Below are 18347 nucleotides of genomic sequence, written 5' to 3' on the forward strand. Positions count from 1 at the left end.
CTGTCCTGCTTTACTTTGAAAATAAAACCCAGTTGTTTTCTTTACTTTCAAAAGGTGGAAATTTACATTCATAATAAACATTAAAGCCGTAAGCATCATACCAGGTTTTGCAGATTTTAGACAGATTTGTTCTCTAGTCACTGGTGATAGGTGTAGAAAATGAGAAATATGGTGTTACTAACTTGAAACATAATGAATGTACTAAGAACAAACTGAAATGGTTGGAGTATCTGATGAGTGTAAAGACTGAGGAGGTATAATGTGTAGAGGTGGTTTGATTTTTTTTTACTTAATTTTGATAATAATGGGTATTTCCAAATTGCTACTACTTTTTAATGACATTTATTTTGGTTTTGAAATATACTTTGCACTGCATTATGGCATTATGGTGCACTGAAATATTACGGTTTAAGAAAGGAACTTTGGAAACTGTTATTTTATAACTTTAAACCCTTAAATATATGTGTATTTATTTTTGAATAACTAGGTATACTTCTGAAAAAAAGTATGGAAATTAGTAAATATAATCATGATGATCTTCAAAAACATTGAGTATCTGGGTAATATTAACTGTTGGTAATTTTATCATAATTTAGATTTAACAAATGTCACTGCATTTTATGGTAAATTTTATTTTGAAGATGATCTTATTATCTTACTTTGATATATTTATAAGAATAGAGAAGTTGGTTTGTAGGTGAATATTAGTTGCTTAAGATAATGAAATCTACTAAAGATGAGTCCTTTTAAAAAATAAACTCTTAAAATATTATTTTAATAGCAAAAATATGCTCTAGGTAAATTCACAAAGTGCGTATTTTATCGTTTTCATTAATATATTTTACAATTTAGATGAAGAAATTGGTATTTTAAGTCCATTTATTTTTCTCAAAGAGCCTAAAAAAGAATGATTTTATAATATATAAAGAAAAATTGGTGCTTTCAAAATCATGCAAACACAAAATTTAAAACTAAAAAAATTCTTTAAATCCTATGCTGCATATGTTTTCATAATCCTTGAAAGACTAGCATAAGCCAGTTTATTTTAAATAACAAGGAATATTGGTTGGGGGAGTACATGGTATTTTGGCCCCTACATTTTCACATCATCATTCCTATCCAACTGTTTTAATTCTACAGATGTTACAATTTTGAATATCTTGCTTTAGTATGGAAAATATACAATTTTTGAACTTTTATTTTTTATAAATTAACAAAGGTATCAAGTAGACATATTTACTCTACTCATGGTGTTTACCTTAATATTTATTCTGTCCTGGTTCCTGAAGGTCAAAATGTGGGGAGACGTGTTGGGGTGGACTTTAAGGGTCAAAGGTACGGGAGACTTGAGACAGGAGTTAATAAGGCTATAGTGGGAGTTAGACAGAATTTGGGAATCGACTGAGGGAAAGGAACATGATAAATAAGGTATAGTAAACATGAGGACAATGTCATTGTGGAATTAGATGGGGAGAGGAGGAAAGCAGAGAAGATACCCAAAATGGTATAGGGGTGAGGAAGGAACTAAATTGTCGGGGGATGAGGTATGCAGGATATGGTTGGGGATAAGAAGTACTGGGTTGGGGATAAGAAAGGTTAAGGATGTAGTAGGGTTAGGATGGGTTGAGGGACACTTATAGGGGATTAGTGTATCTGAAGGTAGTGTAAACTTTAGGGTTATTTGTTCATTTTATTAAGTAATGAAATAAATCAAGAAATAAAAATATTCTCTTCCAAATAATAAAGAACTTCATTTACTTTAAAGCTATAGTTTTATTCTAATTTTTGTTTTTTTCTTAGATTTCCTCTCATTTTCCATAAATTTGTCTTCCACATTAGTGAGGCTCTCTGCTCTTGAAATATGTACTGAAAAAGGCACATATACTTTGTAACCCATTATATGTTAAAAGCACTTTGCTATATTTTGGATTTTTACTTCTAAAACATGCTTAAAACAATGATTTGATGGAAATATAACATGTGATTAATGACACATTTCTGACAACTATATGAATTTTGTTATGAAGTTTGCTTATTGAAAAAAAAACTATGTTCTTTCTCTCTCTTTTGTAGAATATTGATGTTATTGAGTGACTTAGAGAATTAATTTGATATGGAGAACCCTAAGAAATAGGGCATAATCTTTGAAAATAAATAATGATGTGCTCAGTTTAATAAATACTAACAGTATTTAGAAGAATAAAAACAAGGCTATAAAGAACTTTCAGTACAGGATTGAGAATAATCTTCTTAGACCATCTTCATGTTTGATTTTTACTTGACAGTTTAATTTAATTTCATAAAAATTTACAGAGAAGCAGCTGGCCACTTTACATACATTTTTATATTTAAAATTTAAGCCACTAAACACAATATCCACAATTGTATGGATTATGAGGAATAACACTCACAAAGCAGGGTTTTGTTGATGATGATGTTGGTGTTTTCGTGCCTGTCTTCAATTATATATTAGTGTTATATATAATTGAATCAAACTTTGTTTACTGTCTCTCTTTCTACTTGTTTTTGATAAACATTAGCTCTTGATAAACTATTTCTCAGTTTCTACTGTACTCATTATTTTTCACTCACAAGGTGGTTTCCTCTGAAAATTAGAACACAATAGTTGTGTTCCCGAAAGTCGGTGTGACAAGAGAGTATGTTAAGCAAGGTGATGTCTCAGTTTGCTTTTTATTCTAAGTCAAATATTGGCAGTAACTCAACTATGGTAGCCTGTATCCTTCTATTATTTCTGTGGTTTTGCCACACTACATGAAATTCAGGTTACTCAAGTCTGAAATGGTATACCATTTTCTTGGTTGGTAAGAAGTAGGAGAAAAAAAAATCTCACTACATTTACTAATTTTCTGAGGTTAAAGCCCTGGTTCATAAAGAGCATGCTGAACCATGGGGACTGAAGGGAGGGAGGCTAGCCAGCCTCTTTACCTCCTTCCTCAGAGGCCAAAGAAATCTTATAATAAAAGGCAAGAGTTTGCCTTCACATCAAAGACCCCTTGCACTATGTGTTAAGGCACATAATAAGGGGTTAGGTGGCAACCTATTGTTTAAATTGCCCTTGGTTTTGTAAAAACAACAGCAACCATTATTCAGAAAGTTGAATATTTAAATGTACAAATTGAATAATGGCCTGAGTGCCCTAAAACTCAGCACAAATTTTATATTACACATGAATACAAAGTAATGAGATTATTTTCCAAGTAATTTGTCAGTTATTCTCATAACCTTCTGGTAATATTTTATCTACTTTACAAGATTTGTGAAATAATTGTTCCAGAAAGTCATATTTTATATATAAGTAGGGTTCATTAATTTGAATACTGGGCTGATCACCTGGGTCAATGAAACGCTATCTTCATTGCTCTGGGAAGAGTATCCTACTCATTCATCTCATAAAAGTTTTCAAGAATTTTTATCTTCTACCCTGAATCTTCTTATGGAAATGAACAAAGTGGCTGGGAGAGGTAAAAAATTAACTTTCAAACCAAAAACATTGTTTTAGCATGTAATATTTTAGGCATCCTGTGGTGCTGTTATTATTGTCTTATATTATTAGCATCACAACCACATACGATATTTACAGTTCTACAGTTATTTGTCTCCTTGTATTGTTAAGGCTTCCCATAAATATTTACAATTTTGATGTGTATATGTAAAAAAACCACAAATAGCCATATTTAAATACTCTTGTTAGTGAACTTTTCCTAGATGTTTTTTTTAAATATTTTAGTGAAGTATTACACTAAAGAAACCTCTTAGATTTTAGCTTTCCTTAAATAAATGTCTTGGACATTAAGCTAGACCCATCGAAATAAATGACAAAACCTCCGAGATCAATTTTATTTGTCTTTCAAAGTATTCAAGAGGACTTGAAATTACTAGGAGATATTGTCATTTGAGGATTACTTGATATTTTATTCAATGAAAAAGTCCACATCTGAAACACACTCCTCCAACTAGATTATTCCACACACAATTGATGGCCACATATGGGATAAATTAGCTAGCTACAATCTAGTTTTATCCAATCTAATAAATAATTATCACAAGTTTATTAATTATGTTCATTGTGAATTCATACTTTAGATATCCCATTTCGTATTTTGAATTGTCAAGTTTGTATATGTCTGTTTTGATGTTAAGTGTCTTGGTTTGTTTCTTCAATGGACAGCATTGTAAAGTATCATTTTTTATAACTGGTGTTCACCTATCTTTGAGAGCTCAGTGAGTGGAGAACATACCATATGTCTGGAGGTTCTATCACTATTACCCATGTAAACACCAAAAGCACTGCTCCTGGGAACTCCAGCATTGCCTCTAAGAACTTGAAGATTATCTAAGGGCATTCTAACATTAACCATGGGGATAGTATTGACATCATTCTTGGGGATTGTAACATTGCCTCTGGAACATGCAGAAGTATCCTCAGGAATTCCAATGTTTTCTCCAATTGCAGAATTTTCAATTCTCGGCTTGATGGGAAGATGTTCTTCAGAATGTGATGAAATTTCTCTTTGCCAGTCTCCCTCCATGTTGTATATTTCCTTGATATTTTCTAAAACACAAAGCCAGAAATTTGTAACTGATTAACAGATTGGCTTCAGTTTTGAGAAAAAGCTATAAATAAGAATCAAAGATGTATTTCCAAATTTGATTTCAGTGCAATTACCTCAAAATGACATGGTGATTTTACCACAGTAAGTTTTATTTAGCAATTACACTTTTGGATATAAAAGATGGACAAAGAAAAAAAGTGAGTAAATGATTCTAAACCAGAAGTTTAGGCTTATTAGAAAGTAGAGGTGAGGTGGAGAAAGAGGATGAAGAATGGGGGTATGACGGGGAAGAGCTACAGGCTGAAGGACTTTTAGAAACAAAAGTGTAGGTATTTAGTATGAAATTTTATTTCGTTGGTAGTATGAACGCTTAATGTAATTAGGAATTTAGTAGGAACAAGAAATTAGATAAAAGATAACCATAAAAACTGGAAGTACCCAGGAAGGTTGTGTGTGTGTGTGTGTGCATGTGTTTGTGGGTGTAAGCATGCAGGCACTTGTGTGTGCTGTGCAAGTGCACATGGTGGCCATAAAACAACCTAGGCTGTATTTACCAGGAGTTGTTCACTTATTTATTTATTTATTTAGGCAGACTTTCTACCCAACAAACTCCAGTTGTGGGATAAAAAACACACAGTACTATGTCTCTTTGTTTTTCAACCCGAGTTTTTAAAATCAAACCCAATTCTGTTGCTTATTAGGTGCACTCTAATGACTCAGCAATGTAATGTTGCTAATTTGTAGCACTCTTCAGAAGGGTTTTCAATTTGAGAATAAAGTTGAACCAACTTTATATTTCAAAAGATAATATGATCTGAGATGACTTTAGGTTAGAGTATAATTTCTTCCTTTGATAAATAACTTGTTAAAGGTCTAAATATGTATAGAAAAGAAAATATTACAGAATGGGCCAAGTTGCGGTTTCCAGGTAAACTTTGGGTTAGACTTCAGACTTTTCATCAAAATCATCTTCAGGAGTTTGGGGATGCTATTTTTAAAACAATACTTCTAGTTTGCAGACCTTTTATGAAGTTGTAGAATTGGGTTCTAACAGAAGTTAGACATGAAAATTCCTAATACCATTCAGTAAACACAGGAGAATTTTTTGGATATGCTTACATAGGTGTAATGATAAAACTAAAATGTTATTTTATAGCCAGTAGCAAATTTCAATCTAGGATTTAATATGTTATAGATATAAATTATGTGAATATTACTTTTAACCAAATATAGATTAAAATATTAATGGTTTATATGCCAATTTATACTTTCTTGTAAGTAGCTCCTTATATACAAGAGGAGATAAAGAAGTTATCTGTTGGGTTTTTAACCAGTTCATTATTAATGCCCATTATCACATCATTCCTTTTTTTATTATCTACTATGTAGTTATTAGACAAGGAGTGTGTTAGTGGACACGTTTTTCTATTCTATGGGTTAAAACTGAATGAGTGAGGATGTTTCATTTTCTCACACCTTTTAAAAGGTGAATTTTTGTTTCTAACTTGAAGTCTTAAGAAGTCTGTATATTCTAGAACCCACTCCTGATGATTATTAATTGGTATGCGATGAATTAACCCAACTTAGCATCAGGATGTAATTACCAAATATGAGTATAAGACTTACATTTGTGGAAGAGAAACCAATTCCATCATAAAATGTTTTATGATATAGAAAGGGATAATCTAGGTGGCAAGCTTGAAGATAAACTTACTGGGGAAAATCTTATATGAAAAATTATATGTAACTTAAAAAAGTAGTGACAAGAAAAATCTTACCTTCTGTTATTAAATTATGGTCAATTGGGAAGAAGTGAGTTTCTTCTTCATTTAATTTGAATTCAGGTACATTTAAATACTGGCCTCTGGCTTCACTGTATCTTGGTAAGCTTTGACTGCGCTGCCGCTGGAGCTTAGGACGCTCTGGCAACAAGGGGAAAGGGCCTTGCAAAGCTTGGAAATGTTGATCCTTAGTATGGATGGTTACTTGATTCTCTTCTTCTGATGTTAGTTTGTTGCAACCCGTATTTCGGTTTTCTTCCTTGGGAATAGTTTGGAGAATATGGAGCCCCTCATTGTTTAGTGGTGCCTCTAAGAGCTCTGCCCAGGAACGCCGATAGATGAATCTTTCTCTAAAAGGATACATGCTTCTTGCTACTTCCATATCATCACTTCCTGGGGACTCTGCATTTTCTGGAGATTCCATCCACAGATTTCTTGGGGTTCCTGGGCGACTGTATTCTGAGGATGGTGAACATTTATTTAGTAAAACCTCCAGGTGTACAAACCCAGTGAAGTGCAAAGTTGGAATTTCTGTATCATCTAGCTCCTCCTTTCCAGGCACACCTGCAACAAGTATTGCGGTGCCTTTCCCCCTTTCATTGGGACTGGCAATTCCTGTAACGTCTAAGCGATGAAATTCTAGGAACCTTGGAAAAATTGGTACTAACTCTATGCGAAGAAGACCTGAAGTTTTTGGTCTTACAAGGGCAATGCTTTCTAACTCCTCAGTTAGTGGTGGGGTGGTAGCTTTTACCACCTGACTTGTAAGCCCCAAGTCCCTCTGATGGATACCTTCACGATTGGGTTGCTGGGAGGCCAAAGTTGGAATCTGTTCATTTTGTTTTCTGTCCCTTTCCTGAATTTCCTCATTAATAGGACGGAAATAAATGAATTCATCAGAAATATTTTGAGGACGTCTGTATTGGAAGTTTGGATTCACAGAAACAATCTGAAAGAAAATTGAAGTTCATTATGTCAACACTTTGAATAATACTCTTGATTCTGATACATCGTATCTTTTATTGTAAGGACAGGATAACACTATCTTAGACACAGTAGACATAAGTTGATTGCTCCAAATTGAGAAATATGAATGATTCCCCAAAAGTAGTCTATTTATTTCAGAAACATATTATTTTAGTCTAGTGTTTCCCAAGTTTATTTCCTAATAACCAATCAAAGACTGTGTTATCCTCTGAGAACATACATTATCTATGGCCAATAGTTTGGAAGACAATTTATAATTCTTATAACTTCATTCTCACTTAAGGGTTCCTAGAAATACATTTAAAATATTTGTTTCTATTTTTGTATGTCTGTCTATGTGCTTGCCATGTATGCATGTGGGCATGTGCATGTGCATGTACATTATGTATGGGTATACGAATGTAAGTACACCCATTCCATAGCAGTTGTGTGGACAGAGTAAAATTTTGTATAATCAGTTCTCTCCATCCGTCTTGTTTCTGAGGCATGGTGTCTCTTGTTATTTTGGCTGCTTGGATATGTGCCATAGAAGTGCTAGGGTTACAGATATAAGGTACCACATCTGATATTTTTAAAAATTGAGTTCTGGGGATCAAATTCAGATCATTAGGGCTATATGGCAAGAGATTTTACTTGATGAACCAAGTAAATCAAATCTTGAAGGGCCTGCCCCTCTAGGTTGCTAGCTCTGAGAGACAACAAACAAGTTGTCTTTGAGAACTCTGTTAAAATGAAAACTAACCAAGCTACAGTTTATACTTCCGAAAACCTCAGTCTCTAGGCCACTATCACTTGGCCAGTCATTTTAGGGACAGGCAGAGATGGCTCAGCAGTTAAGAGCACTTCCTGCTCTTTCAAAGGTCCTGACTTATATTCCCAGCAACCACATGGTGGCTCACAACCATCTGAAATGAGATCTGGTGCCCTCTTGAAGAAGAAACCTGATCATCCATCCTCATCAACTTAGACCATGAAACCCAATATGGACAAGTTCAACAGAACCACCAAATATGGGCTGCCCATTGACAGGACATAAATTTCAAATTCATTTACTGGATAACTAAGAATAGCTCCTATATCTGAGAATCAAGAGTTATTCAAGCTAACCTGTTTGCTTTGCTGCATTATCACTGATTTTGGTGGTTCCCATGTTTCCACTATCTTATGTCATAGTATGTCACTTCTCTTGGGATGGGTGAGTATAGTGGACTATACTTTCAATGACTGTCCTTTACTGATATGTCTCTTAACTTCACAAAGTATGATATGTGAAAAATAAACATACAGAACATTCATATTTGCATATGATAACCACTCTTAAATTGTACTTTGATCCTACACCCAACACCACCATGTGATTCTTGAAGATTTTCAAAACATCCAAAAGAAATCCCAGGACATCAGTAAAAGTAAGAATAAAAGTTCTTCCAATAAGTACAATAAAAAAAAGCTGGAAGAAAATATCAAAATTAACTTCCAAAACTTTAGAAAACAGTCAAAAGCTTGGAGTAATTTCTGCTCATTTGTTTAACGTGGATGGCTAAGCTTGTTGCATTTTCATTTTCCCTGTTCTATCATCACTGTCTACCTCCAATTTTAGAGATGCTTTACTAACCAACAATTGAGAATCATGGTGAAAACCCAGGGACTAGCAATCACTGAAGGAGATGAAATAGAATTAAACCACCTTCACTTACTCATTCTCATGGACTTTTCATGAATCGACTTGCTTGTCACATTATAGTTTAATAAAAAATAAGGAAAAGAAAAACAAACATGCACATACCCAAGAAAGCTGTGGCAAAATTCATCACACTCATTAACTATTGGTAACATTTGGTTTGGTCTTTATATCTTTCTCTAACTTTCAACCATACAATATTTGTATAAATTAAATCAAAGAGTGGTACTAAAGTAACTGTATTATATTGAAAACTTCAGACTAATATTTATCAGTTACATGCTGTGTTATTAACTTGAGTATGAGTTTCATTGTTTTCTAATTCTGTGGCATTTATTATTCTATTTTAGTAATTGATAATTATTTAGTATTTGATCATTTTCTTATTTTATTGTTTTGGGAGTGATAATGTGAAGAGATCTTTGTGATTTGATTAGAACAGGCTTTCTCCCAGAATATTTTCATATGATGGTTCCAAAACAATATAAGTGGTTCTATAAAATTGTTACATATTAAACTATATATTGGACAAAAAACTAAAACACAATTTTAGAAGAATTCCCTGGTTTACATTTTCATCAATAGTATATAAGAATTTCTCTTTATGCACACGTATCCTCACCAACATTTGTGGTTATTTTTGTTTCTTTATGATAGCCACTCTAATTTGGGTGAGATACAATTTCAATGTTCTTTTAATGTGGATTTTTACTATAGCTCAGAATGTTGAATATTTAAAAATATGCATTAGCTATTTGTGTTTCTTATTTTGGGACCTGCCTATTCAGTTCATTGACTGATTTACTGATGGGCAGCTCATATATTCCTTGTCTGAAAGTGAAGACTTTCTCACATTTCTATACCATGTCTCTCTACTCGGTTGATAATTTCTTTCACTGTGTAGAAGCTTTTGAAATTTATGTAATTGTTAACAGGGGTTTTTGTCCTACCCAGTCCCACAGTTGTTCAGTCCTAAAGAAATACACAGAGGTCTACATTAGTTATAAACTGGTTGGCCTAGTAGCTCAGACTTTTTATTAACTCATAACTTATATTAGCCCATAATTCTTGTTTATGTTAGCCACGTGACTTGGTACCTTTTTCATCAAGGCAGTCTCATCTTACTTCTTCTGTGGCTGGGTGAGAACTGCACATTGAATATTTCCTCTTCCCAGAATTCTCCAGTTCTCATTGCCCCTCCTATATTTCCTGCCTGATTGCCCTGCCTATACTTCCTGCCTGGCACTGGCCAATCAGTGTTTTATTAAAATACAACTGATAGGGTACAGACCATTGTCCAACAGCATGTAATCCTATCAATTCTTGGGTCTACTTACTGTGCTATTGGGATTTTAGTTAGACAGTTGTTGACTAACTATCGCTCAAGTGTTTTCCTTATGTTTCATATGAGTATTTCAGTGTTTATGATTTTAAATTAGAATTTTCATCTACTTTGAATTTATGTTTTTTTTTTGCAGGCAGATTTAATCTAATTCTTTTGTAGCTACGTGTGTAGTTTTGTTGGCACCATTCAATGAATAAGCCATAAGTCATTTTTAAGTAATGTTTTGACACCTCTGTCAATAATTAAATATACATAGCTGTGTGTTTTACTTTGGTGTTCCCTATTATGTTGCATCAGTCTACATAATCTGTTTTTGTGACATTATCACACAGTCTTTGTTACTGTAGTTCTGTAGTGTATTTTGAGGATAAGAAATGTTATAATTCTGACTGTGCTTTTTATATTTAGAATTGCTTTTTCTGTGTATGGTGCTTTATGTTTCCATATGAATTCTAAGATTATTTTGGTTTTTTTAGTTTTGTAGATAATGTCAGTGGAATTTTGATTGGGATTGCATTATATTATTATATTAATTATAATATTATATTAATTATAATATTAACTATAATATTAATTCTTTCAAACCAAGGATATGAAAAGTTTTTCTTCCATATAATATCTTTCTCAAAAACATTTCAGCATCTTAAAATTTTCTTGTAGAGGTCTTTTCCTTATTCATTAGTTCAATTTTCATTTAGTTTTAGTTTTATTTGATGCCATTGTGAAAGGGATGTTTCTCCTAATTTAATTCTCAGTGTTTGATAGTGTCATGTATAAAATCTACTGACTTTTGTATGTTGTGTGTCCTGTAACACTATTAATAGTGTTTACCAAATCTAAAAATTTATTTTGTAGAGTCTTTGTGTTTTTCAATGGTATTGTTTTCTGTAAATAACATCTTCTTTCTTGATATTATCCCCTTTATATCTTTGTCTTGTTTTAATTTCTGTAGCTAAGACTTTAAGCCCTATACTGAGTCAAAATGGAATGAGTAGGCACTTTGAGAGCATTTCAACCATAATCCAGATTTTCATGTTATAGTATGAACATGTTATATTATCTATAGATTTCTTATATACAGATTTTATATTGAAATATGTTTCATAGATTTCTAGTTTATTCAGCACTTTTATCATGAAGTCATATTTAACTTTCTCAAATGTCTCTTTTCAATCAAGATCTTATGATTTCTAAATTTTAATCCATTAATATGCTATGTTACATCTGTTTATTTTGCATTCTTGGGTGAAATTAACTTGGTAAAGATGTATAATCTTCTTAATTCGATTTTGAAACAAATTTATAGTATTTTCGAGAATTTCCATCAGATTATTTTGTAACAACTCCCTTCTCATATCTAAATTAATTAATTATTCTTGTTTTTTTGAGACAGGGTTTCTCTGTGTATCAGCCCTAACTGTTCTGGAACTAGCTCTTGTAGACCAGGCTGTCCTCAAACTCGCATAAATCTGCCTGCCTTTGCCTCCCAACTGCTCGGATTAAAGGCGTGCACCACCATTGCCTGACTCATGTCTAATTTTAATTAATTTGAGCTTTTCTTCATGTCTTTGGGTTTATTTGCTAATCTTGTTGATCTTTCCAAAGAGCCAACTCTGTTTATGTCTGTATTAATTTCTGCCATGATCTTCATTATTCCTTGCCATTCTTTGCAATTGCTTAACTTTATTTTTCTAGAGCTCTCTTGAGTTGCATCACTATGTCATTTATTTGAGATCTTGAGCTCTCTTTAATTCCTTTTAAATATGAGCACCTATTCTAAAAATTCTTCTTAGGACTGTCTCGGTAGTGCCTGGCATCATATTAGGCTGGGCTCTCATTTTCATTTTATTCAATAGTTTTAAACTCCCCCTTTAATTTCTTCTGCAGTGTATTGTTTTGTTCCCTAGTATTTTGTAATTTCTGAGGTTAATCTTGCTATTTATTTGAATTTTGATTCTGTTATGATTTCATGAGAGGGAAGGGACTATTTTATTCTTTTTTCATTTGTTATGGCTTTCTTTGCAGCCTATAAGTTATATATTATATATATACACACACACGTATACATACACACACACATATGGTTTTAGAAAAGTTTCTATGCACTGCTGATAAAATGCATATTTTCTTATGTTGGTGTTTTCTCTAATGACTTAATTCTAAACCCATAGATCAGTATATCAGTCTTCATCAGAGAAGCTTCTCCTTGCATTCAATGGAAATTAATACAAAGATTCTAAACTGGTCAATGTCCAGAGAATATCAGAGTGGCATGCTCAAGCATAAATAGGCTTTGACCCTCCTTCCAAGGCTCAGTAATCTTTGAGAAAGAAGGAAAAGAAATATTATGTGACAGAAGTGGTGGATAACATCAAATTAACTGTGTTTCCCAGATAGTAATGAACAGTTATATATATATATATATATACATACATACATATATATATATATGTATATGAATTCACTAAAATTGTGACAGCATGCACAAAATCTGCCCAAACTTCAGACAGGCATAGAGGGTATAAGGTAAGCAAGAAATCCCACCATTAACTGAGGAATTATTGACATTTGATAGTTTCTGGGAAAGAAAGAGACTCCCTGGGCAAAACTGGACTCAATGGGGAAAAGACCAACATCAACTTAATTTTAATTTTTCTCTTTTTTACTCTACAGCTCCCGTGTGTATCTATCTATCTATCTATCTATCTATCTATCTATCTATCTATCTATCTATCTATCTATGCTATGCTATGCTATGCTATGCTATGCTATGCTATGCCTTTGATTGTGTTTGTATGGGATTCCTGAGTGTGTGAACAAGTGGGTCTCTGCCCCATATCTGTTTTTTTTTTTTGTGTGTGTTTTTTCGTGTTTTTTTTCTTATTTTATTTTATTATTATCCCTTAGATACCTGTTTGTTTTGTAATGAGAGACAGAAAGAGGGTAGATATGGAAGGGAGGCAAGGTGAGGAGGAACTGAGAGTAGAGAGAGGGGAGAAACATAACCAGGATATTGAATAAAAATCTATTTCCATAGATATCAATGAGGTCCTATCCAAACCAATCTCTTCCTCAAATAACTTCATTTTTAGCATTCAAAATGATAAAATAAATCTGGATTTTTTAAATGTTTTCTTTTATTTATTTATTTATTTATTAAAGATTTCTGTCTCTTCCCCACTGCCACCTCCCCTTTCCCTCCCCCTCCCCCAATCAAGTCCCCCTCCCTCGTCAGCCCAAAGAGCAATCAGGGTTTCTGCCCTGTGGGAAGTTCAAGGACCACCCACCTCCATCCAGGTCTAGTAAGGTGAGCATCCAAACTGCCTAGGCTCCCACAAAACCAATAGGTGCAGTAGGATCAAAAACCCATTGCCATTGTTCTTGAGGTCTCAGTAGTCCTCATTGTCCGCTATGTTCAGCGAGACCGGTTTTAACCCAGGCTTTTTCAGACCCAGGCCAGCTGGCCTTGGTGAGTTCCTGATAGAACATCCCCATTGTCTCAGTGTGTGGGTGCACCCTTCGTGGTCCTGAGTTCCTTGCTTGTGCTCTCTCTCCTTCTTCCTGATTTGGACCTTGAGATTTCAGTTTGGTGCTCCACTGTTAAACCTGGATTTTTATATGTATGTATGTATGTTTGCTGAAAAGTGGGATTGTGATTTTTGGTGAAGATTTAAAAACGAGAAATCTCAATGTTGTGTACAAGTAGATAGTAGTGAGGGGAAGGTAGTCCTGGGGGAAGTTGAGAGGTTTAATATGATCAAAATATATCAATGAAAGTCTTTATGTATTCAATAAAATACTGTTAAAATACTTAGACATGAGTCTAATATAATGTTCCTAACAAAAACTTTAAAATAATTAGAGCTATTTTTAAACTATAAGAGCTTTTAAAAATGAGTATGAATATTTATAAGGAAATATTTACATTTTTAGTGAATATCTTATAGGGATTATTACAGAAAAGAGGGAATCCTAAATTTGTGTGTGAGCACATACTCATCTACATAAAACTTTTAAAAGCAGATTAAATCTGAAGCAATAACTGATACAAATAAGGAATTACATACAACAAAAGAAAACATTTTATGAAAAAAGAATGTAGATAACTATCAAACCCAGTCCATCTATGTGGTATTTATCTCAGAAGATTTTTTTTGCCAATTTTTGGTTTGGAAGATCAATCTAGGTGTGATAGCTGTATTTGGAAATCTCACTAGTATTATTTCAGAACCTATATGGTGTTTATATCTATTGATATTTTAATGAAATGGGGGCCTCTGAGGCTCAGTGCATAAACATTTATGGTAATTATAACTTTTGTGGTTGAAGTTTATATTATCAGATATAAGAGTAGTTATTACATTTGTTTGTTAGACTGATTTCCTGCCACAGATTTTTAGTTTTCCTGTTTCTGTAAATTTTTTTTTGAGAGAACAGTTAGTCTAAACTTATTTTGTAATCCATTTAGTTGGTGAATTAAGGACATTTGAATTCAAAATTATTGTTGAGAAGAGTTTGCTATTATAAATGCTTTTTTTTTGACTGTTCTAGTTGGTTGGGTTATTTGTAGTTTTTTTCCATCCTTTTCTGGTAGCATTGGCTGTTTGCTAATTTGCTGTTCCGCTCATGATCAATTTCTTCCTGGTTATCTTCCATTCATCTATTGCTCTCATGAGATGTATTAATTTCTTTGTTTGTGGATCATGAATTATCTTAACTTATACCAGTATTTAAATGTTCTTATTTATCCATCAATTTTAATAACTTTGGTAGTTGACAATTATTTACGTTCAGGGCTTGAAATACATCATTCCATGTTTCTGCCTCATGAGTTGCTGCTTTTCACTTGTAGCTTTAAGTTTTGTGTGTTTACATTGCACTTTTGACATCTTGATTATGATATTTTGTAGGGAGTTTCTTTTCTGATAATAACTATTTGGGGGTTTAAGATGCTTAATGTACTTAGATATTTGTTTGTGATATTCTCAGATATAGTTCATGGTCTAGTTTGTCTAAAACTGTTGACTTCATATCAGATGCTTCTAACCTATGGATTCTTAGGATTAGTCTCTAGAACATATGTCAGAATTTTTGGAAGTTTTGGTCACAGTCAATTGTTTTCTCTCCATATGTGTGTATATTTATTATTGTCTTGATCTTATCTTCCATCATTAAAATTCATTATTCTCCTCTAATCTTATCTCTTGCTGGTGTTTTTGCTATTGTGATGGTTATTTTGGTTGTTAATTTGACTATATCTGGGATTAACTAAAATCCAAGAGGCTGGATACAACAGTGAATGGTTTTTCCTAACTAAATCATTTGAAGTGGGTAATCCAACTTTAATGCAGATCTTTTAAAGTGGGAAGACCCACCTTCAATCTGTGCTATACCTTCTGCTGGCAGCCTATAGAAAAGACATGAAGGAAGAAAACACTTACTCTTTGCTTGCTTGCCCTCACTCTTGCTGGCAAGTTTATTCCTTCTCTGGCATTAAAGTCTAATTCTTCTAGATTCCCATATATATTGAAGACACCCAGCCATGTAGACTGAGAAAATACTAGATTCTTGGACTTTTAATTGGGAGACAGCCATGTTGGACTAGTTGGATCACAGCCTGTAAACTACTCTAATAAATCCCCTTTATACATAAATGCACACACATACATATGTACATATATACATACATGCATACACATTCATCCTATTAGTTATGTTCCTCTAGAGAACCTTGGCTAGTACAGCTATGTTTTCTTTTTCTTTTTTTAACAATTTGATTGATTCATACATTCTTGTGAATTTATATTTGGTTCTTTTTCAGCATTTCAGTTTCTTCACTGAATCCTTCCCTCCCACATCTTATCTTTCTTCTCCAAGTAACCGATTCTTTTGTCTATCTACTGTTAACTTTCTTGTATGTCCTGAATTGATTTCATAAATTTTCCTGTCTAGATTTCGAATTAAGTTCATTATATGTTAATTTGAGTGCCCTGTTTGGTTCTTGTTTTGGTTATTATCAGTTGTACAATTGATAAAATCTAGAATCATCTGAAAAGTTAATCTCTGGGCATGGCTATGGGTGACTTATCTTCACTGCGTTAATTAAAGTGGGAAGACCATCTACTGTTGATGGCCCTGTAGGGTTAGGCCCACCCCTAAGGGGGCGGACTAGCCTCTGGCGAATGTTTACTGATAAATTGCATGCGCAGAAGCCTGCACTTCCCTTCCTGTTTCCTGTGCTCCACGGGAACCTTGGTTTCATGAGTCTGGTTTTTCCATTAAAGTTGTGCAAACATTTATTACAATTTGTCTTCATTAACCCAAGCCACCACATTTTGGCATTCAATGTTGGGGCAGATTTGCCCCCACCCCGGCACCTGGTCGCGGTCACCAAAGTGCACAGGCCTGCCCGGGCTGGACCGCCCACTCGCCCGCCTGCCCTAGCGCCACCAGGCCCGGCCCGGGCAGCGCCGAGGCCGCCGCAGGTCCGCCGTGCGCCGCCCACAGGCCCTGCGCCAGCGCTTTCGCCGGCCGGCCAGCTCGCTGCTCCAGAGCGGTTAGCCCCTCCCTTTCTGCCTTGGCGTTTGGAGCAGAACAAGGAAGCTTAAATACCTGAGATTTTGCAACACAAACCACCACAGCGGAAGGGGTCACTTTGAATCAGACCAAATCTGCCCACTCTAACTCCTCAGACAGAACAATAAATTTTGGTTTTGAGTTGTTTCAGACCGGCTCTCCACGTGGACTCAAGTGGACTCTTTCGCCACCTTTGGCAGGAACCAGTCATTGCAGGTAAAAAAATTTTTTTTCCTTTATAAATAAAATATCTGAGAATATTACTATTCAGGACTTTAACAGTCTTTTTGAGTGTGCCATGTGGGAGATCTTACAAGAGGTGTCTAGCACCCCACATCTATGGATCTTTCTGGGATTAGTAGTTTTCCTTGGTATTAGGTGGTTTGACAACAGAAGTATGATGGAGTCTTTAAGAGACGAATCCAGGATTCTTAAGGTAGAAGTTGAACGTCTAAAAACTATTGGAGATGAATCCAGGATTCTTAAGGTAGAAGTTGAACGTCTAAAAACTATTGGAGATGAATCCAGGATTCTTAAGGCAGAAGTTGAATGTCTAAAAACTATTGGAGATGAATCCAGGATTCTTAAGGCAGAAGTTGAACATCTAAAAACTATTGGAGACGAATCCAGGATTCTTAAGGCAGAGGTTGAACATCTAAAGACTATTAAGCATGACAACAATCTTCTCAAAAATCAGTTTGAAGTTCTACAGGAAGAGAACAGATATTTGTTTAACAAGACTCTGTTGACTGAGCAAAATTTAGAAAAGGTTCAGGCTGATATTAAGAAGAAATTCATTACTATGGAAGAGGGAACAGCTGATTTGGATGGTAAACTCCAATCCCTTTCTGTAGGAACTGAAACATTAGTGGCTGATATTAAGGAGAAATTCATTATTATGGAAGAAGGAATAGCTGATTTGGATCGTAATTTCATCAGTCACTTTCTGAAGGGACTGAAATATTAACTGAGAGAATCAAAACTGTTGAATGTGACAATCGGATTTTGTCTAAAGCTTATGACAGATTGGCGGAAAGATTGTCAATACAAGAAGGCACGGTTTATGCCATAAAAATTATGTCCAAAGATGAGAACTTATCTCTAACGGACAAACCATACTTTAGAATCCTCAATGAAGGCTTTGGAACATAATTCTGGACAGGAGATACAGACATTGCAGAAGGCAATGGTGAATAGAATTGAAAAGATTGAGGAATTTCTAAATTCTGATGAAGAAGAACAAACGGTATAAAGGCAAATTTTAACTACATCTGTGGGTAAATCCCTCTGGGACAATTTCCACAAAGCTCTATCTACAGCTCTACCTGCCTTTCCAGTAATAACAACAGAGAAGGTGATTGGTTCCAGAAACCCTAGGGTCATTAAGGAAGATACATGGGAGC

The 18347-nt window shown here is 34.2% G+C and overlaps 1 protein-coding gene across 1 annotated transcript in view; it reads right to left on the bottom strand.

The window, feature by feature from the left end:
* Positions 1–4208: 4208 nt before the first annotated feature.
* The window catches only part of LOC126493971 (uncharacterized), a 50737-nt gene continuing 36598 nt past the window's right edge, over positions 4209–18347 (bottom strand). Inside the window, exons 6-8 of the mRNA XM_050131105.1 lie at positions 16774–16980; positions 6353–7304; positions 4209–4573 (exon numbers count right to left, since the gene is read on the bottom strand). Of these exons, the coding sequence (XP_049987062.1) occupies positions 4209–4573; positions 6353–7304; positions 16774–16980 (1524 nt within the window). The remainder of the gene's footprint in view (positions 4574–6352; positions 7305–16773; positions 16981–18347) is intronic.

Source organism: Alexandromys fortis, unplaced genomic scaffold (genome assembly GCF_014885135.2).
Source record: "Alexandromys fortis isolate MF-2015 unplaced genomic scaffold, M_Fortis_MF-2015_v1.1 scaffold_355, whole genome shotgun sequence".
Taxonomy (NCBI): Eukaryota; Metazoa; Chordata; class Mammalia; order Rodentia; family Cricetidae; genus Alexandromys; species Alexandromys fortis.